The sequence below is a fragment of the Pelodiscus sinensis genome, chromosome 3 (assembly GCF_052426305.1).
Source record: "Pelodiscus sinensis isolate ZL-2025 chromosome 3, ASM5242630v1, whole genome shotgun sequence".
Lineage (NCBI taxonomy): Eukaryota > Metazoa > Chordata > Testudines > Trionychidae > Pelodiscus > Pelodiscus sinensis.
In genome coordinates this window covers 199,139,584-199,162,138 of record NC_143054.1, presented here as the reverse complement: position 1 = coordinate 199,162,138, position 22,555 = coordinate 199,139,584, and the positions used below count along the sequence as shown (strand labels likewise).

The window sequence follows — 22,555 nt, the reverse complement described above, 5'->3', positions numbered from 1 at the left end:
ACAGGTTTCCAATATGAAGCAACAGCTCTTGGAAGATTATCCATTAGTAGGAAAGAAAAAGTGAATCCTGTCTCAGAAAGTCTTCTTTCCTATCTCATGCAAATACTTTATTTGTTTTTAAGAAGCTGGTGTTTCATACATACCAGTTTCACATTTTAACATAACTTCTATGCAGGTCTCCTCTGCCTCTACCATAATCAAATTTAGATTAAGGATGATCATTTTATTTCTTCAACTGAAATTGAATATGAATTAGAACTTTCCAGTATCACATTTTTTTATGTACATGATAATACACCAGGCTTTACATTGCAACAGATTACTTCAACGGCCCAGTGTAACTACTAAAAAGATGGTGAACGAGATAAACAGCAAGGTGGCAACATTTGCAGACAAAAAAAAAATTATTCAAGATAGTTAAGTCCAAAGCAGACTGAAGAGTTACAAAGGGGTCTGCATGACTGCATGACAAAATGGCAGCGGAAATTCAATGCTGATAAATACAAAATGATTAGCAGTGGAAACCATCACCCTTACTATATATACAAAATGATGGGTTCTGAATTACAGGCAGTCCCCGGGTTACGTACAAGATAGGGACTGTAGGTTTGTTCTTAAGTTGAATCTGTATGTAAGTCGGAACTGGCGTCCAGATTCAGCCGCTGCTGAAACTGACCGCCAGTTCTGACTTACATACAGATTCAACTTAAGAACCCCAAGCTTCCCCAAGTCAGCTGCTGCTGAAACTGATCAGCGGCTGATTCCAGGAAGCCCGGGGCAGAGCAACTCTGCCTCGGGCTTCCTGTAGTCAGCGCTGGTCAGTTTCAGCAGCAGCTGACTTGGGGACGCCTGGGGCAGAGCAGCTGGGGTGCTGCTGGGTTGCTCCAGTAGCACCGCTCCTCGGCGCTACTGGACCAACCCAGCAGCACCCCAGCTGCTCTGCCCCAGGCGTCCTGATTCAGCCACTGCTGAAACTGACCAGCAGCGGCTGAATCGGGACCTGGGGCAGAGCAGCTGGGGTGCTGCCAGGTTGGTCCAGTAGTGCCCAGAGCGGCGCTGCAGGACCAATCGGCAGCGCCCCAGCTGCTCTGCCCCAGGGTCCAAAACAAAAGCCTGGTCTGCTGGGGGGGGGAGCACACTAGCTGCGCCCCCCCCCCAGCAGACCAGGGACACGGGGAGCAGAGCCGCAGCGGCAGCAGGGTGCCTCGCATCTGAGGCTTTGCTCTGGCAAAGTCTCAGAGGCGCGGGACCCCACCGCGGCTGCGGCTTCAGTCCCGGTGCCTGTGGTCTGCTGGGGACGGTCCCCAGCAGACCACAGGCACCGGGACTGAAGCCGCAGCCGCGGCGGTTCCCCGCGCTTCTGAGGCTTTGCTCTGGCAAAGCCTCAGAAGCGCGGGAACCCGCCCGGTGCCCCTGGTCTGCTGGAGACGGTCTCCAGCAGACCAGGGGCACCGGAGCAGCTTACGAACGGGGCTCTCTCACCCCGGAGCTCGCAGGTAGCAATCCGCCACCTCGACCTCCGGGGCGAGAAAGCCCCGTTCGTAAATGCGGATCCAACATAAGTCGGATCCGCGTAAGTCGGGGACTGCCTGTACTTGTTAGCACTCGAGACATTTTGGCGTCATTGTGGATACTTCTCTGAAAACATCTGTTCAATGAGCAATGGCAGTCAATAAAGCTAACAGAATATCAGGAAAGGGATCTATGTTAAGACAAAAAATATCATGCCACCATGGTACATGCCCATACCGTAAGCAATTCTGGTTGCTCCATCTCAAAAAATTAGAACAAGGAAAGGGACACAAATAGACAACAAAAATCATTGGGGGTTGGAACAGCTTCCATATGAGGCAAGATTAAAAAGAATGGACTATTCAGCATGGAAAAGTGGTGACTCGGGGTGAGGGGACATATGACAAGGCTTATAAAATCATGAATGGCATAGAGAAAGTTAAGAAGAAACAGTTATTTAACTCCTTCCCTAACACAAGAACCAAGGGTCTGTCAATGAAATTTACAGGCAACCGATTTCAAACAAATAAAAGGAAGACTTTATATATCACACAGTCAGCTTGTAGTACTTGTTCTCAAGGGATGGTGAAAAAGCCAATATAATAACGGAGTTCAAAAGAGTAGATAAGCTCATGAAGGATAGGTTGATCAATTGCTATTAGCCAAAATGGTCAGGGATGCAACTCCTCACTCTGAGTATCCTAAGCTATGACTTTCAAAAGCTAGGGATGGATGAAGGGCTCGATCATGTGATAACTGTTTTGTTTATTCCATCTGAAGCATCTGGTATTTGCCACTGTTAAAAGAAAGGATGCTGGGCTAGGTGGATCATTGGTCTGACCTAGTATGGCTGTTTTATGTTGATTTAATTACAATAATTTACAGAAAATAATGAAGAAATATTGGGAAAGAGCTGTACAAAGAACTGAATCTTAAAATATTATTTCAATGTTCATGCATATCAATCAGCAGAAAAAGCAAAACACCAGTGATCCAGCGACTACTGTGACTTTGCTACTTTAAAAATATATCAGAAGAGAAAAAAATCGAAGTGTTCTCACATTCAGAATGGAATTCAAACAATCACATTTTCAGCTACCCATGAATCAGAGAGCAGATACATCAAAGTAAGAAATGACTTACTGTTTAGCATCATCGTCTGCATCATCATCATCTTCTAAATGTGCCACATGTCCCCTAAGGAAATAAACAAGGTAGCATGGCTGAGTACTCTTCATTAAGATGACTCTAGCTCCTATGAAAGATTTCTGGTATGCAATACCTCAAGGGCTACTTTCAATACAGAATGTTATGTTGCTGTTCTACATTTTTATTTTCTTTTTCGTTATTCTTTAAAGCACACATTCAGCCCAGAAAAATGAAACCTTTCCCATATCATCTTGACAAACAGACGCAAATGAGCATTAGTAGGTTGTAACATGCAAGAAACCAATGTAAAAAAATACTTCAAAACACAAAAGAGAAAAATAAAAAATTACCGCTGATGCAGTTCTTCTTCAACTGACTTTAGAAGACTCCTTCAAAATTAAGAATACAATCAGTAATTTAACAAAACTGAATAAAGCACTCAGAAAATAAGTACAAAAGTTCTCAATTTAAAATAAATTACTCTAGTTCATTCTATTAAGACATACAGAATTTTTTTTAACATAAGAACGGCCATACTGGGTCAGATCAAAGGTCCATCTAGCCCAGTATCCTGTCTTCTGACAGCAGCCAATACCAGATGCCCCAGAGGGAGGGAACACAACAGATAATCCTCACGTGATCCCTCCCTTGTCACCCATTTCCAGACAAACAGAGGCCAGGGACACCATTTCTACCCATCCTGGCTAATAGCCATTGATGGACCTAACCTCCATGAAGAATGTTTTGTTGAAGAATGATTTAATTGTTTCCATATAGTTACTGGTACTATTAAACAGGTGCTTATCTCCACTTATTGGGGTACTCCTAATGAGTGTACCTGGCCTTCGCCTCTCTGCTATTTCGGCTTATTTCAATATTTACCTGTTTAAACTGAAACCAAAAGACCCAAGATTAAATAGCACATTATCATAAAAACTAGAAGTGACAAGAAAATGAAACGATCATTGTCAGGCAATCAGTAGGCCAGTTTTACTACCTTAAAATTCACACCTTTCACAGTACTGGCTTTCTCCCTCAAAATAAAGATTTCAATATGCTAAAAAAATACAGCTTCTAAGCCAATCTATGAAACTGGTTGTCATGAAACATTTGCATGGATACAGGCAATCAGAGGACAGCAGGGTTTGGTGTTTTTTTTTTTTTTTTTTTTTAAGAAAAAATGTCATTATTATTCCCTATTGTAAAATAAAACCAACAGCGTGAAGGAAATGCAATGCATTCACTTTAATCGAAATATTTATATAGCTTATTACAAAGCTGCATGTCAAGAGTTTGACTTGTGTAGACTGCCACTTAAAATAAAAAAGCACCAAAAGCACTTAACTTGGGGGGGGGGGGAGGAAGGGGAAGAGATGAGCAGAGGACGACTTACATTCACTGTGTGAAGTGAAATTTCTGGCTAATCACATTAAAACTGACTGTGTAAAGTTTAACCTCTAAGGACCTTAATGACAAAACAGTAACCACTAAATTTTATACAGCTGTGTAAATATTTTAAGTTCTTTTGTCTTTTTTTAAAAACAAACAAAATCACAAATATGTAAGTACATCTCCGTAACTGGCCAGAGAGGCAGTATCTTGCCATAAGGGAAAGTTTGCCTCTAAACTAAAATGGCTGGTACATTCTAGAAGAGACTGGGAGGGGAGGGGGAGTAACAGTCTCAGTATCTTGAGAGCACACCTTAGTATGCTGAGAATGGTTCTAACTCTCTCAGGTAATGCAATCGTTTGTAAAAGTCAATAGTAGTTTAAAAATTGCACTAAAGTAAACAAACACAGGTTTAACATGTTTTGCAGCATAAATACAAAATTGCATTTTACTACATTATCCGCTATTTTAAATTTAAACAATGAAATAAAGTCTCAATTTAGTTTAAGAAAACAAGGACATGCCCCCTTTTACTCACTTATTTGCACCCAAGAAGCAGCCACTCTGGGGACCATGGCCGTATTCTAGCTGTAGATCCTATAAATGCAATAGAAAGATCTTTAAGACAAAAAGACAAGTTAAAAAACACAATCTTGCCTCATTCTCTTTGCTGTATCCAAGCCACACAACTAATTCTGTCCTACTGCGATTGGTCCACTCAACCTGGGTCCCTTCCATGCCCCAACTCTGCCCTGGCTTACATCTCCTCAAATCCCTCCTTAAACTACACTCCCTTGATAGAGCCATTCAACTATTGTTCCCTTCTTAGGGAAACACTGACCTAGAGAAGCCTTTTCACTGATCACTCAAAGAAAAACACGAAAACTTGTGGAACTAGCAAATGGTGTGTTAACCTTCAATTAGTCACTCTCCTTTTTACTGAACCCATTCAGTCCCTGCATACATTCTAACGGTGAATACTTCATATTGTGAGCTCCTCAGGACAGCGAACCTATGACGTCTGTAGTATACAGGTGCTGATACCTACATAAATAACATAGGAACTACTGCAAATATTTTGGCTGCTTTGGTTTTGCAGGCAACAAATATTTTAAGGGAAATCATTACACAGACATTTATTTTACATGCAAGTGTTTTTATACGAAATACAAAATATTACATTAACGGAATAGTAAAGCTGCAACATAGTAAAGTTACAAAGTGCTAGGTACATAAGAACAACCATACTGGGTCAGACCAAAGGTCCATCTACCCCAGTGTCCTGTCTGCCAACAGTCCAGATGCCCCCAAGGGAGTGAACACAATAAGTAATTATCACCTGTCATCATTTCCAGCATCTGACAGAGGCTAGGGACACCATTCCTACCCATCCTGGCTAACAGCCATTGATGGACCTAACCAGCATTAATTTAACAGGGTTCAAAAAACCAAGATAAAGTCCTACTCTTCAAAACATCCTATTGCAAGGAGTTCCACAGGTTGACTGTGCACTGCATGAAGAAAAACTTCCTCTTGTTTGTTTTAAACCTGCTACCTATTAATTTCATTTGGTGACCCCTAGTTCTTATGTTATGGGAACAAGTAAATAACTTTTCCCTGTTCACTTTTTTCACACCAGTCATGATTTTATAGACCTCTATCCTATTCCCCCTTTTCTAAGCTGAAAAGTCCAAGTCTTACTAATCTCTCTTCATATAGGATCCATTCCAAACCCTTAATTTTTGTTGCCCTTAAGATAACATTATGACTAAGCACGAGACAGACACTCTACTCTCAACATTTTGGAGCTTATGTACCATTAGTGGGAACAAGCACAGTTCACCTTACTAGCACACCCCAAGAAGAGATCATTAAAGCTATGGGACGTTTGTCTTTCCTCAGCGAGGTCAGGATTGGAGATATATGTACACAGACGCCTTCTCCTAAACACCTTAATTTCATCTACACATGGAAAGGAGTGATGTTTTAGACACCACTTAGCAGCTGACACAGAACAGACCTCTCTCAAGTATACCCCTTCCCAGAAATATCTAGTCCATCACAGAAACATATCGAGGTAACACAGAGATAACAACACTAGTGGAGATAGATGAGAAGGAACAAATTAAAGCTTGAGCCTGTCTCTCTCCCATATGAAGTGCATCCTGACAAAGAAGAAAGTGTCACTTACTGTACGTGTGGCTCTTGACGTGTGATTCAGCTGTGTATTCCACTTGCGTGCATGCCCAGTGCATTGGAGCCAGAGAATTTGCTTAAAAGTATCCATAGGAGGTGGCGTTTGTGCTTCAAGGCCACAGCCCCTCCCCTGGCAGTACTGCCTCGACCCATTTCAGGGCTTTCGCACCAAATGGTCAGACACTAGAGGGGATGGAGGGTGGATCGTGGAATACATATCTACATTCTCTCTTGAAGAACCACAGTTACAGCAAGTAATTTCCTCTTCTTTGACAAGATGCAGCCATTCCATTGAGATGAGGCGCAAGTAGTACTCACTACTTAAAGACTCTTATGTCCACCTCCCCCCAGGGTACATCTCCTTCGGGTGCTGTGGAAATGGCCTAATAACTTGCAAATATAGATATTGACAATTGGGTGGTAGCCCAGCACAAGTCCAATCGTGAGATGTCACTTAACATCACTGACTAGTGTGCGCTCTCCGAGAATGAGCTCGCGCCCGATGAGGCGGGGCAGCCACAGGTATTTTCAGATGCTGTCTCAATACAGGACGTTATCCACGTAGAGATCGTCTGTGAGACTGTCTGCATACGTCCAGAAAAGACATAGCACAAAAGGATTGAGTCCTGTCCAGGTAGAAGACCAGACATCTAACATGTGAAGGTGCTGTACCTCAAAGGATGGATGCAACTTAGGAAAAGACCCAGGTAAATATACCAGCTGGTTCAAATGTGTGGCCCTGTCACTTGGTCTTTGGCACACTGCATGAAAAGAGGCTCTGCCAAAGCCAGCCATTCATCTGCTTTCCTGCAGATGTCACTGCCACTGGGAACGCGTTTTGACAGGAGAGAGGAAAGGGAAAAGATCCCAACGGAGCCACTCAGACTGTGTTACAGTCTCACAACTACACCAGTTCCCACACCAGCAGATGGCAACAAAGGATTCCTTTTAAGCATCTTGCAAAAGCAGCAAGGAGTCCTGTGGCACCTTATAGACTAACTGAAGTGTAGGAGCATAAGCTTTCGTGGGCAAAGACCCACTTCGTCAGATGCATGTAGTGGAAATATCCAGAGGCAGGTATAAATATGCAGGCCAGGATCAGGCTGGAGATGACGAGGTGGATCCAATCAAGGAGGATGAGGCCCACTTCTAGTAGCTGATCTGGAGGTGTGAATTCCAAGAGAGGAGAAGCTGCTTTTGTAGTTAACAAGCCATTCACAGTCTTTGTTTAATCCAGAGTTGATTGTGTCAAACTTGAAGATGAACTTGTAGCTCAGCAGTTTCTCTTTGAAGTCTGGTCCTGAAGTTTTTTTGCTGCAGGATGGCTACCTTTAGATCTGCAATTGTGTGTCCAGGGACACTGAAGTGTTCCCCTACAGGTTTTTGTATGTTGCCATTCCTAATATCTGATTTGTGTCCATTGATTCTTTTACGTAGGGACTGTCCAGTCTGGCCGATGTATATAGCAGTGGGGCATTGTTGGCACGTGATGGCATATATTACGTTAGTAGATGTGCAGGAGAATGAACCAGTGACGGTATGGCTGATCTGGTTAGGTCCTGTGATGGTGTTGCTGGTGTATATATGTGGGCAGAGTTGGCACCGAGGTTTGTTGCAAGGATTGGTTCCTGAGTTAGAGAACCAATCAGGACTGCCCGGCTGGGCCTGCCTCACAGCAGACTGCTCCTCCCCAGCCAGGCCTGCCACATCCAGCAAGGCTGGAGCTTCCCCACTCCTCTCGCCCATAGTGTGGCTGGCCCAGCCAGGCTGGAACAGCCCCCTGCCTGCAGCGTGATGGGTGTGTTCTGGCCCAGACAAGCCACCAGTTAACCGCTTACCCAGTAAGGCTGATGCTTAGTGGGTAACCGGTTAACCCTTTACATTCCTAATTCCAATCCTGCTCTAAAGATAGAATTATTAATTTGCTCATGGGTTGTTCTCGGGCACTCAACTCTATAATCCAAACGTTAATTTTCACAACGCGCCTGTGGGAGGATTGGCTGTTATAAAGCAGGGGCCCTGCGAAAATGAAGTATGTGATTGAATAATTAATGCCTAGGCACAAGGAAGATGAATTAAGGTTGCACAGGCCATCTTTATTATGGTATTTACCAGGGCTTGACAAACAGCAGCGAAAACTACTCGCCAGCCCTATAATGCGCATGCGCAAGAGCCGCTGAGAATGAACGGGGCACGCGGCTGAAATCTACTCGCCATGGGCGAGTAGACTGTCTAGTTGTATAGATTGTATAGTTTGTCGAGCCCTGGTATTTACTAACTTCTGTGTGCTTGACTTTGTAACCTTACTCATGTTCTTTTAACATGACTGTGAATGCGTAATTTGAGAAAAGCAAATTAAACAGGACCAAATTCCATCATGTCACACCATACCCACACCTGATGGTTAAAGCTGAAATATTTAGATCCACCGCACAAGGCCTCTGCCACTTGAACTGACAGAGTAACTGATTGCAATAGAAGGCTGGCATTCTTTCTGTATTTAAATGTCTCAGAGGGGCAGCCATGTTAGTCTGTAACTTTAAAAACAACAAGTAGTCCAGTAGCACTCACCACAAAACACACAAACATATTAGATCTGCTCATCTGAGGAAGCAGATTTTACCCGTGAAAGCCCTGACTGGATTGCAAAAGAGAAATGAGGTAACACCTCTCCTTTAGGCCTTATCCAGTTATTCAGACTGGAAGAAATTCTTCACCTTAAGTGTAAAGCATTTTTATTATAAATGCCAAAAGCATAAGACACAAATTCTTATAAAAATGGAAAGCAAAGATCCTATGCTAGCCAGAGCTAAACTGTCTGTCTGCTTTAATTTAGACATTGTATAACACATGACAGGATATATTCTGCAGGAATGACAGAAAAGTTAATAAGAGAAAATAAGTAAACCTCTACAAAATGTAAAAGCTCCTTCATCTGTCAGCAACAGTTAAAAGCCCTGCAATTATTATTTTTATGAACAATGACATCTGTCAGTGTTACTTATGCTTATTTTAAAAGGACAAAGCTTTGTTTTTATCCAGTTTACTACCATGCTGTCTGCTCGCATTACTAAGTTCCTCACTTCCTGTTCTAAACTGCTGTACAGTGGTTCCTGTTTGCGTTTGGAAAATGACTATTTCATCCAAAAGTGGCTGCACTTCATTGCTGGTTAAAGTAATTCCTTATGTATGCTAAAATCAACCAGTGGAGAGTAAGAAAGTTTGCAGAGATTGAGATTTGGATAAAGACTTTACCCTTATCTCCATCCAAATGCTTTGAGTTTATTATTGAGTTCACATCTGATGAACAAATACAGGCAAATAGACATGTGTGCATATAAACATACATATGGCACACTATCTATATTTATCCTGTCATTTAACACACACAAGGTAGCAATATCAGTGCCTGGATCATGGATTCAGTATTTTAAACCCGTGATGTTCAACACGCTAGCCACATGTCGCTATTTGGCCAGCTGAGTGTGGCTAGCTGGCTTGAACAATGTGGCTATTTGGCCGGTTGAGTGTAGCTAGTTTGCTATAGTGGCTACAGCTTCAAAACTGGTTGGATACCACGGTTTTAAATATACTGCCAGAAAAAGTTAGCTCTCTCAAAATCTAACGCCCTTTTCCCCGAGACAGAAAAATTCCAAAATTTCCACAAAAGGAAAAAAGTCATACCAAAAATGATGTTGCTATTAAACTATGGGAAAGAATATTAATTTAAAATCCCTTGGATTCATTCCCACCTTCCTATTTATTTCCTTTGGATCTTAATAACAATGTTTATATTTATGTTTCCACTGAGAACAATTTCAAGAATCTCTCCTCCGAAGTCACTTTTGCATTGTGGCGATTCTAGGGAGAAGAGGCTTGTTGACTTACAGTGAAAGAAAAGTAGTGGGGGAAAGGACAAGATGGCGTAAACGAGGAGGGAGAAAAAAGGGAATAATAGGTAAGCAATGGAAAAAAATCCATCAGCAAACTTTCTCTCTAAACAATTTGCCCCCTTCAGTCCTCTGAAAGCCCATTGGTTGCATTCCCCTGTATTTAATATTTAAGTATTTAGTTTACAAATACAGTAACAACTTAAATGATTCATTAACTTCGTAATAAACATATCCTGGACTACAACATTCCTTGGCACTGGTCTCAAATTATTTGTTATAAATAGTCTGACCTTTGGCAACAGTTTATTTAGTCCAGAACACATTTACCAAATGTGAAGAAAGAAGAAACCGATATAAATTAGGCCAAGCATATGAGACCATTTGCAAAATGCAAAATAGCATAGAGTTTGACTGAAATTTAAATCTCTTCTTGAGTTCCTGACTACAGAGTTTATGGTGTTCATTTTGGAATTCATAATCTCATTTGACCTACCTGGTTAAGTACTGGTTCATTTATCAGTTTACAGTTTATGTTTAGACATGTGAAAAACAAACAAAACACACACTCCTACCAGTTCAATTTATTGAAACAAAATATAATGTAAAAAAACGTAATGTTTCTCCAATGCAACCCCTTCCCCAAAAACAAAAAACCAAGCCTGCAGATTTATTGTCACAAGATGGCTACTATCTATTTTTAACAGCTACACTGAAATAGGATATGTACTCTCATGCCTAATGCTGGTGAGGAATTTTCTGAAAAAAGAACGGTTACTTACCTGTAACTGTTGTTCTTTGAGATGTGTTGCTCATGTCCATTCGAATTGGCTGTGCGCACTGCGCCTTCCGGAGCGTTTTCCCTAGCAGTACCCTTAGCACCGGCAGGGCGCCCCCTGGAGTGGCACCGCCATGGCGGGGCATAAGTACCCCTGGCGGCGCTGCCCTACCTCAGTTCCTTCTTGCCGGATGCTCCAACGAAGGGGAGATGGGGGGGAGTCGAATGGACATGAGCAACACATCTTGAAGAACAACAGTTACAGGTAAGTAACCGTTCTTTTCTTCTTCGAGTGGTTGCTCATGTCCACTCGAATTAGGTGACTTCCAAGCCAACCCCACTTCAAGGAGGAGGGGTCGGAGCACTCAGAAAGAGAAGTCCACGAATGTCGAACAATCCAAATAAATTTATTCAACCAAGTGAACACAGAAAACTGTAGCAAGTACAATGTGACACAGATAAACAAACGTATTTACAATACAGAGCTGAGGACTGAAGAGCCCACCCCTGTGTCGTCCTCCCTGGCAGGCTGGAATGTGCTGTAACCCGGGGCGGGACCTTCCCGGCCAAGGCATAACACTCCCTGATACACCCCGCGACCCAATTGGACAACCTCTGGGTCAATATGGGGAGCCTTTTCATCCTGTCAGTGTCAGCAATAAACAATTGTGTGGACTTGCGAAAGGGTTTAGTCCTATCAATATAAAAAGCTAGCGCACGTCTAGCATCCAGGGAATGAAGCACTTGCTCCTTAGGGGAGGAGTGAGGCTTTGGAAAGAAAACCGGGAGGTACATTTCTTGGGACAAATGGAACGGTGACACCCCCTTGGGGAGAAAGGCCGGGTGAGGGCGGAGCCTCACATTATTGTCAGAAAACATTAGGTAGAGCGGGTTTACAGTTAACGCCCTCAGCTCAGAGACCCTGCGAGCCAACGTAATGGCCACAATGAATGCAACCTTCATAGAGAGGTGCTTCAAAGAACACGTGGCCAGCGGCTCAAAGGGGGGCGATACAAGTCTAGACAACACGAGGCTGAGGTCCCAAGCGGGGAGAGGGGGTCTAACTGAGGGACACAACTTATCCAAACCCTTAAGGAATCTTTTGACCACAGGGTCAGAAAACAGAGAAACTCCTGCCGAACCAACATGGAAGGCGGAGAGTGGTGCCACATGGACTTTGATAGAGGAGGTAGAGAGGCCACTGGACCTAAGTTCAAAAAGGTAGTCCAGAATGGACAGGACAGGTGCACAGGACGGGTGCACCCCCCTTCTGGACGCCCAAGACAAGAAGCGCTGCCACTTGGCTGCGTACGACCGCTTGGTAGACGGTTTCCTACTACTTAGGAGCACCATCTGTACCTCCTGGGAGCATTCCCTTTCCGGTTGGGTCAGCTACGGATAAACCAGGCCTCTCTTGTGGAGAGAGCTGAGATTCAGATGAACCATGGTCCCCCCTGTCCCAAGGCTGGGTCAGGAGATCCTGAGCTGGCGGGAGTGTTATAGGCTCCTCGCTGAGCATGTCCACCAGTATAGGGAACCAGAATTGTCTGGGCCACTGAGGGGCTATCGGGATGACCGTGGACCTGAAGGTCTTGACCCTGGTAAGAACCCTGGGAATTAGGGGAAACAGAGGGAAAGCATAGAGGATGCCCGCTGGCCACGTCACGGTCATGGCATCCTCCCAGGAGTGTTCCTCCAGCCCCAAAAGGGAGCAGTAACTCTGACACTTGGTATTGCGTGCTGAGGCAAGCAGGTCTAGTAGGGGACAGCCCCATTTGCGGAAGATCTGACAAAGAGCCGAGTCCTTGAGAGACCACTCGTGGGCTCCGAAGGACCTGCTCAGAGCATCAGCCAGCAAGTTTTTGCACCCCGGCAGGTACTCTGCTTGCAAAACTATGTCGTGCTCTACGCACAGGTCCCAGAGGCACAGGGCCTCGCGGCAGAGGGGAGGCGACCGGGCTCCCCCCTGCCTGTTGAGGTAAAAGACAGCCACCATGTTCTCCAGGCGGACCAGGACAGAACGGCGAGAGAGCTTCGACAGGAAGGTCTCTCACGCTCTCCTGACTGCCCTGAGCTCCCGGACATTTATGTACAGAGCCCGCTCTGCAGGGGACCAGAGACCTTGGGTCCTGTGACACCCCAGGTGTGCTCCCCAACCCAGGTCTGAGGCATCTGTGACCAGTGTAAGCGAGGGGGGAGGTACGGTGAAGGGGACCCCGCTGCACACCACCGCCTCCTGAGTCCACCATTGTAAGGAGGCTAGCACCTCCGGAGGCATGGTGAGAATCGTGTCCCAGAGACCTCTGGACTGGCTGAATGCCTTTGCCAACCAGGTCTGCAGAGGCCTGAGCCTCATTCGAGCATGGTGTACCACATACGTACACGCCACCATGCGACCCAGCAACCTTGAGCAGACCCGAGAGGTCATGATAGGGAACCGAGTTAATTCAGAGACCAGCTCCACTATGGACAGGTAACTGGTTCTGGGGAGAAGTGCTCTCACCACTCTGGCATCCAGGAGGGCACCTACGAATTCGAGGTGCTGAGAGGGAGTCAACGATGACTTTTCTTCGTTTAGCATGAGTCCCAGCCTTACAAAGAGGCCCTTGTTCGTAGGAATGACCACGGATTAGCCAGTCGTCCAGGTATGGAAACATGTGTACCCCTTTTTTGCGGAGGAACGCCACTACAACTGCCATACATTTTGTAAAGAATCTTGGTGCTGTTGAAAGGCCAGACGGGAGCACTAAATTTAAAGTGGCACAGGAAACCAATAAAATGGAGAAACCTCCTGTGGCTGGGTCTTATCGCCTTATGGAAGTAAGCATCCTTGAGATCGAGAGTTGCGTACCAGTCTCCTAACTGTAGAACCGGAATGACAGAAGCCAGGGTTACCATTCTGAACTTGGATTTCACGACCGCCTTGTTGAGGTCCCTGAGATCTAAGATGGGACGGACCCTGCCCTTGGGTTTCGGGACAATGAAATATCGGGAGTAAAACCCCTTGCCCTCCAGATGTAAAGGGACCCTCTCCACAGCTCCCTTTTGGAGGAACGCCAACACCTCCTGGCGGAGCGTGCCTTCCTAAGAAGTGTCTCTGAAAAGGGATGGGGTGGGTGGGTTGGAAGGGGGCAAGCCCAGAAAAGGGATGGTATAGCCACTCCTGACTATTCTTAGGACCCAGGTGTTGGTCGTGATTTCTGCCCAGGCCTGAGCAAACCGGGATAACCTGGCCCCAAACGGGGGGCCAGAGTGGGAGGCTCGTGTGCGACTCTCTAGCAGCCCATCAAAATAGGTGCTTGTGTTGCTGGGAGGGACCTTGACCGACCCCACGGGGGTTGTCCCCTCTCTGGCAACATCAACGACTCTTTGTGGACGAGGGGCCTGCAGCCGCCCCCGCACCACCACTGGGAGCACGAGGATGGCGTCTCCAGTAATCCCCACGGGGGACCTGGGACTGCGGTCTCCCCTGCTGTCTGTAGGGCAGCTGACGATGCTGAGGGGCCGGCATGTGAATCCCCAAGGACCGAAGGGTAGACCTCATGTCCTTAAGTGTATGGAGCCTGGAGTCCATGTGCTCCAACAACAAAACTTTCCCATCAAACGGCAGGTCTTGAATCGTAGTTTGGACGTCCAGAGGTATTCCAGACACCTGCAGCCAGGCACCATGGTGCATAACCACACCTGATGCTATGGTGCGGGCTGCAGAGTCGAGAGCGTCCAGGGAAGCCTGGAGGGCCGTGCGGGCGATGGCTTTGCCCTCAGAGGTCATGGCTGCAAACTCCTGATGGGCCTCGGCAGGCAGCTTGTCCTTAAACTTATCCACAGCCTGCCAGGTATTAAAAGCATAATGACTCAGCATCGCTTGCTGATTAGCAATGCGGAGTTGCACCCCACCGGTGGCATACACCTTACAGCCCATCAGATCAAGACGCTTGGGCTCCCTAGCTTTCGGGGACGGCCCCAGCTGGGGAAGCTTCTCCCTTTGGGCCGCAGCCTAAACGACCAAGGACCCTGGGACAGGTTGGGAGTACTGGTGTTCATGCCCCACCTGGGGAACGTAGTAGCGCCTATCGACTTCTTTTAAGGTAGGGGTCAGGGTCGCCGGTGTTTACCACAGGGCATTGGTAATTTTGGCCAGTCTCATTAAGTGGCAACGCCAAACAGGCGGGCGCATCGTCCGAAAGGATGTCAATCATGGGGTCTGTGTCCTCCACTACTGGCTCCACAGGGACACCCAGATTGGAGGCCAAACGCCTAAGCAGATCCTGATGCACTTAGGCATCCATAGTAGGCAGTGCCGGTGCGGGATCCGCCAAGGCTTCATCAGGAGACGATGATGACGACGACTCCTGGATTGGTGCCGGGCCCAGCGTAGGAACCGGTTGAGACGCCGGTTGGGTAGGCGGTACCACTTGCAGAAGCGGCTCCGGTACCAAGGCCTGTGGCTCAGTCGCGGCATCTGAAGCAAGCGACCTCTGGGAAGAAGGAGGGGGTCGCGACAGCGACGCTGATGGTTGCGTTCGGTGACCCGAGGCTCCTGACACCACAGAGGAGGGCACAGGCCCCTGCCACTGGTGGTAAGCCCATGGCGTCCAGAAGGGCCACTGCGGTTGGGGCAGCCAAGTCTGCTGCATCCGCGAACGATCATGTCGGTGCCGGGAACGGGATCTATGAGCCAAGGAAGCTCCCGAGTACTCCAACCTGAACAATGCCACATCAGAATCTGACAAGTAGTCAGACTCCAGCCAGGGAGGCGCAGATGACGAATGTCTTGTCACCGATGGAGGGGCAAACCCGGCCATGGACTCGGGTTTGCCCACGTGCGCCCGATGAGGGTGTGCCAGCACCAGGAAAACCGGTCCCTGTGCCGGGAGTGGAGCCAGTTGCGGTACCGGGAGAACCAGTCCCGGTGCTGGTTGCGGTGTCGACACGGAGCATGGCTGCGTTGCCGAAGCCAGTACCGGTTGCGAGACGAACCCCGAAGAAGCCAACGTCACCGTCGATGGCGGTACCGGCAAGGTCCACAGGGTCGATGCCAGTGCCTGCGATGGTGCCAAAACGTTCATCAGTGCTGAAGAGGCAGATGCTGAATGGCCCGGTGCCGACAACTGGAACAGCACCCCTGGAAAACTGCTCAGTGCCGGCGTTGATGATGATGATGCCGTAGACATTGCCAAAAGGCCAGAGTGGTACGGCACCAGTGCAGCCAATACGGGGTCTGGGAGAGGTCCCAGCACCGAGGAAGGTCGAGCCCAGTTGGGTGCCAGATGAAGCCTGGCGGCCTGCGGCGAGATCACCACCAATGAGGAGGCAAGCGGTACTAGTCCCACAGGGGATGGTCCCGCTGCATAAGCGGCCGGAGCCATCTGGTCATGCCAGTGCGTAGGCGAAGCCAGAGCCAACATGGCCTCCGGCGTAGGCGACCTCGACACTTCTGCCTCAACCGACGATGGAGGGGAGGTAGTGAGACTAATGAGGTCCTGTGCCGCTTCAAAGGTGTCCGGCGTGGAAGGGCGATGCAAGGGTAGTTGCCCTGGACTGGACAGCCGTCCCGCTCGGTCACGCCGCACCATGGAGGATGAGGACGTGTGCACGGGTGACTCGGCACCGTGGTGTAGGCTCGAGTTGGATTTCTGGCTCGAAGACCTACCACGAGACGTTCTTGACCTCTTCGGTGTCGGAGAGTGAGACAGGTGCCGGGCCCTCGACGCCGACGCCCGGCCTTGGGATGGAGCATCTCGCATGGACGCCGGTGCACTGCGCATCACAGAGTGCCCAGCCGGCCGGCTGTAAAGCTGCCTCCATGAGGAGAAGTTTTAGACGAGAGTCTCTCTCCCTCTGAGTGGGCGGTATAAAAGACTTGCAGATCTTCAGGCATCTGTAAGATGGCCCTCACCCAAACACTTCAGACAACTGTCGAGAGGGTCTCCTTTGGGTATGAACTTTGCGGAGACAGCGCACGCCTTAAAGCCTTACGGCCCTGGCATTCCTCACCCCCGAAGGGGGAGAAGGAAAAAACAAGGAGAGACACTATCTAATTAATTGAACTATTTAGAACTATCTACAATGCCACGAGAAATGGGAACCATTAACTGATCTGAGAGAGACACACGCTCCAACGACCGTCATGGGTGGTAAGAAGGAACTGAGATGGGGCAGCGCCAGTAGGGGGTACTTATGCCACACCATGGCGGCGCCACTGTAGGGGGCGCCCTGCCGGTGCTACAGGTACCACTAGGGAAAACGCTCCGGAAGACGCGGTGCACACGGTGCCCACACCCAATTCGAATGGACACGAGCTACCACTCGAAGAAGAAATGATTTTTCAACTGAAAATGCAGTGCTCACAAAATGAAAAATTTCCCTTGGACTGTCAACATTTTTCAGTTGAGGAAACTGAAAAAAAGGTTTCATTGTGGGTTGGTTTGACCTTGTCATGGATAGGTGGTGTGCTGCCCAGGGGTTAAACTCAGGTAGCTAGTAAGGGTATTGGCAGGGAGCCAGAAGAACCAATGGGGATACTGCGCTGAAATATGAATTGTATAAGACACCTTGCCTGTTTTTGTGTGGGAGAGTTAAACCAGGAGTTGAGAGACACAGAATGATTTAAACCCCGACAGGACTACCATGCTGCCAAGGAATTCGGGACATGGAAGTGGACTGAACAAAGAAGGGATCATGAGTAAATAAAGGGAAAAAGTGAATCTAGTCACAATCAGGGTATTTTTCTTTATTTTGTGGTTTGCTTTGAACTAGGGTTGCCAGGTGTCCGGTATTGAACTGGGCAGTCCAGTATTTTCGCCTCTTGTCCGGTAAAAAAATTCAGAAAATACCAGACACCTAAAATGACCGGTATTTTCTGATTTTTTTCCCAGCCAGGAGGAGAAAAACCTGGGTGCCTTCTGGGTTCACAGGGGAGCTGTCCGGCCCGGCGCAGGGAGGCAAGATGGCGGACGGCCACCTGCAGCCTGTTAGGGCCAAAAAGCCTGAAAAGCATTTCTTAAAGGGGCCATGCTGTGTTGTTGTTTTTTTCTTAACTCTCGTGGTCCTTTTTTTTTGGTTCAGTATTTTTTCAGAAACCATCTGGCAACTCTCGTTTGAACTGCTCTGTGTGAATCTATGCTTCCCCTCTCCCATTCACCATCTCGTCTCTTGTTTTCCAAGCTCTCCTGTGGTAAAAGAGCTTGGAGTACCTCTGAGGGAGAATTCAAGTGTCCCTTCTCCCCTTCCCCCTCCGACCCCCATTTTTAGGGATAAATCACCTGATGGGGGCAGCTATCCTCCTAAAGTCAGTGAATCTGTGACTCTGGGGATTGTTTTTTTGTAAGCAGAGCCTGTAGAGGCAAGGGATTTTTTTTAAGGTCTCTTGCGGGCCCCCACCTTCTGCACTCAAAGTGCCAGAGTGGGGATTAGCTCTGACAGACCTAAATCAAAATATTTCCAGTTGCTGAAGTGACCCTGGGCTAAAAAATAGTGGAGTGTAGAGGGTCTAATTTCTGCTCTCTCTCTCCCCTATGGGGCAGATTCCCTGGTTGGACTGGATGACATCTCCCACTGATTCCATGCAGTCTCATCCCAGACAAATGGTGTGATGAATTATGCAACTCATATGGCAACAGCTACATCATGAGAGATGTAGTTCAGTCCCCAGGGTAAAATAGAGGCATCAATCCTCAACTACAAGTTCCATGAGGCAATGTACCACCAAAGGGAACTGCAGTTTAATACTAAACTCACTTTCAATGAAACTTTTAGGGACAGTTCACCACATTAAAATGAAATATTTTTATTTAGAAATATCATCATGTTTTATTTAGAACAAAATGCCTGGCAAAAGGATTTTTTTTTAATTTCCAAACTGAAATTTTTCCGATCACTTTCCTGCATGAACAAAATTGACATTTCAACTCTTTGTACCAATGTGGGTAACAGCAGTGGGGAACATCGGTTTAATAGATAATAGAAGGCAGCTTTTGCCAGAGGCTTGATAGGAGATTTGTTGAGAGCATTCAGAATGAAATTAAGGTTCTATTCTGCTAACTGGTTCTGACTGGGAGTTGATAGCAGTTAGCAGCTTGGAAAAAGCCAAGTGATGTGAGGGTGCAGAATGAGGTTGTCAGATCATTTAGTCAGGATCTGAGAGTTGGTGTGTGACATTCAAGGGTGTGCTAACTCAGTCGTCTGATAAAACCCTCTAACAAAAACGCCAGAAAGGAGAGGTGGGCTTGCAGGGGGAGGGACACTTCCAGAAAGAAACAGCCAACTACTGCAATATGCTTGATTTGTACAGTCCTCCTTGGATGTAAGCAAAAAAAGTTGTTAAAAGACATTTCTGTGTGTTAAGGAGAAAATGTACATAGGACTGCCTCCAAAGCTGGAGATAGCTGCCAGTAGCTTAAGCATGCTAAGACATATCAGCAGATACAGTATGTGAAATGTTAACTGTAAAAAGCCAACATTTTGTTCCACATTTATTCTTCAGTGGACTCCCACTTTACAAATGAAAACAAAACTTGGGTTTAGTTGGCAGCACAGCATGGTCCCTCTAATACAGTCTGAAAAAATGAAATAGTACGCTCACTACTTTACACCTAACTAGCAACAGTCACCACAACAGACATAGGAGTCTCTGGCTATTGGATAACTCAGAAGCAGAAGAGAGTAAAGCATGCTGGGTTGATTTTTACACTGCATTGCTGAAGCAGAAAAGGGTTGGAAGAGCGAAAATGCACAGTATGAGAGAGTGTCAAATACCAAGAGAATCCTATTTCTAACCTTGCTCTTTGAATATTTGTGGTTTTGACAGTCTGCATGTTCATGTTTGTATTAATTCTATATTATAATTACGTTTTAGATAGTCAAACTAAAAATATACACATTTTCTAATCTTTCAGATCTATGTTTAAAGGAACTAACTACAAAATAGTAAGAAATATCTCCTAGATACATTGAGAATAATTAAAGACATTACAGTTAATGCCTAATACTGATCTACTTTATAAAATGAACAATTTAAATACAGATGTCAGATGGGTGAAATACTTTCAGAATGGACATTAAATACATATTTTTCCCTCTCTACTCCTTAGAAATATTCATACAACTTAATCCTTAGACCTGAAAAACTGTTCTACAGAGACAAAAACAACTGAACAAAACTAGCTTTGAAAAACAAAAATAAAGACACAAAACCAGCGTTGACAAAGAAAATCAGAAGGTGAAAAATACCAGGTTAGATCTTGCAGTGTAGTATATTTCTTCTGAACTGTCCAAAAAATCGTTACTGTTGGGCTGTTCATCAGACAGAGATTAAGAAATTTAGGTTATTTACTTTGAGATTGAAAACCAGGTATACAGAAAAAGAAACGTTCTTGCCAACACAATTTTGTTAATGCAAATGCAACATTAAACCATATTAAACAGCTTCTGACAAAACATGCATTTCATATTACAGTATAATTAATTAATTTAGTATAAAGTTGAAACATTACAGCAAAAAGCAAAAAAGGCTAAAGGTCTATCTTAATAAACTGGAATTCGTAATTTCCCCACTCCAGGATTTTTTGTCACCTGTTAGAATACTGGAGATTGTCACAAACTTCCATTCTCAATCTCTCTTCCTACAAGGCCTTTCATTAAAATGGGTCTTAGAATGAACAGGACTACTTTTGCAGCCAGTTAGTACTCTGACATCAATTGACCACAATGATCTAAATTTAATTATACAAAACTCCTTTCCTCAATCTTGGAAGTGGACACCTTCTCCACAATCCACTCATTCTCTAACAAGGAACCATTCTCTAGTTTCCAAGAATCAACCTTGATTTTCCATTCCACAGTATATTAATGAATCAGCCATTAAAGTCATTCATATTTAATGTAATAAAAGCAGATACCTGAAACTATTAGAACTACTTAGATGTAAATGTTTTTTCACAGATTACAGCTACATTTCTATGTAGTACAAAGTAACCTTATAAATATGTTTCACTTGTATGCAATTTTTTTCATCTACAGTCAGCCTGAACATGAACTCAAATACTTCTGTGGGATGTTATAGGAAAGCTGCTGCCATGCCCTCAGGAATAAGGTGCTGAAAATAATTGTAAAAGAAAAATATCTGAAGACGTCCTAAAATAAAGAAATCCCTTTATCTTTAGAGCAAATCACAGTCCTTCATGCTTCCTATTTCTAGGCAGGCAATTAATCAGTCTTTTTCCCTCCGCAGAAATATCCAAATAAACAATTGTTGTCTCCCTACCCTCACCCCCTATGAGCAGGGAGAAACACACAGGGGTTTGGGTATTTATTGCCTGTCTTTTTGGCAGAGTCAAAACAGCTCTAGCTCTCCCTTCTGGCAATGCCAGGGGAACCTTTTATGTTGGTTTTCAAATCAGCAAGATTAATCCTTTCTTGCAACCAGAGAGACGACTAAGATTCCAAAATGCAATACTCCTGTGTCCTTCAACTCAACTCCTCTCTTTCAAGAACATCTGTCAAAGAAACACTCTCTATGGCTGTCCCTTAAGTCCTAGAAGAAAGCTTTCCCCTCTGCTTGGAAGCTCCTGGTCTTTACTGCAGTGCAAGAAAAAACACTGTTGTCCTGTCAAACTGCCCAGCTGGAGGACAGAGACATTCACACCATCACAGGAGTTTTAAAATCAAAATGTACTATCTGAAAAGGGCTGCCTTTTTTCCTCATTAATTCTAAGTTCCACTGTCTTTGTTAAAATCTATTTTGTGATTGTCATGCCACATATTCAAGAACTTCTCAAAGGCCAAAAAACACCACAAAATTTGGAAAATATTTAAATATATGTAGAACGCAAGATTGTGCTAATCATATTTTCAACAATACATATTAGAGTGATGCAGACTACAGTAAGTAGGAGTAAGAGTACTGACACTGTACTTTGACTCCGGTGATACTCACTCAACATGTATTTTTCTTGCCCGTTTTAGAATTGCTGACCCTGTTTTTCCCATATGTTTAATTATAGGAATAATGCTATAATCAGCATAGCAATGAGTAATGTGATTATGCAGCTGCACAAATGAGTGCATAATTCCTCTGAAGTTGCTGAATAAATTCTTGCTTGTGTTAGATAAGCTGCTACTCTATCCTATTGGGATACCACAGGCTACCGTCCACCTGCCCGACCCAGCTGCTGTGGAAGAGAGTGTACACACACCAACTCACAATCCTCAAGCTAGCTGGCTCTTTACCAGAGGAAAAGATGAAGGGAAAGGAGGAATTCTGGCTCCTATGCCAAAGGAGGAGTGAAGTTCCAAGCCTGCTCCCTTCCCAAAGGGGAGCTGTCTGTGGATAAAATTGCGCAAGGAGAGAAAGAAAGGACCATACAACAAGTGAAACTTCTCTCATGTACAGGACTTAAAACGTGAGGCACAAAACCATGCAACATGTTACTCACAAACTCATGATGTGGCTCTGTCTCCTTCCTTAATGGAGGATTGAACTTTATTTGACCAACTATTGAGGGAAAAAATAAAGTCAAGATCTGATTCACTTAAAGAAAGGATTCAGTTTTAGTAGCAGTTGCCCACTAACTAAGAATAATTCAGTTTTTTACATATATGAAGGGTTGCCAGGAGTCTGGTATTGGCCCGGACAGTCCG

General features: G+C 45.4%; 1 protein-coding gene across 4 annotated transcripts in view; it reads right to left on the bottom strand.

The window, feature by feature from the left end:
* MAP4K3 (mitogen-activated protein kinase kinase kinase kinase 3) overlaps nt 1–22,555 on the bottom strand; it is a 140,179-nt gene that overhangs the window by 56,646 nt on the left and 60,978 nt on the right. For 3 of the 4 annotated variants that reach the window (XR_012903069.2, XM_075925807.2, XM_075925809.2), the window contains 5 exons: nt 22,351–22,409; nt 20,147–20,209; nt 4,590–4,648; nt 3,012–3,050; nt 2,656–2,709 (listed from right to left, as the gene is read on the bottom strand). Coding sequence is in view for 3 of the 4 variants with exons in the window: in XM_075925807.2 (XP_075781922.1) it covers nt 2,656–2,709; nt 3,012–3,050; nt 4,590–4,648; nt 20,147–20,209; nt 22,351–22,409 (274 nt within the window). In the remaining variant the exon portion in view is untranslated. The remainder of the gene's footprint in view (nt 1–2,655; nt 2,710–3,011; nt 3,051–4,589; nt 4,649–20,146; nt 20,210–22,350; nt 22,410–22,555) is intronic. The other variant, XM_075925808.2, reaches the window with a different exon arrangement.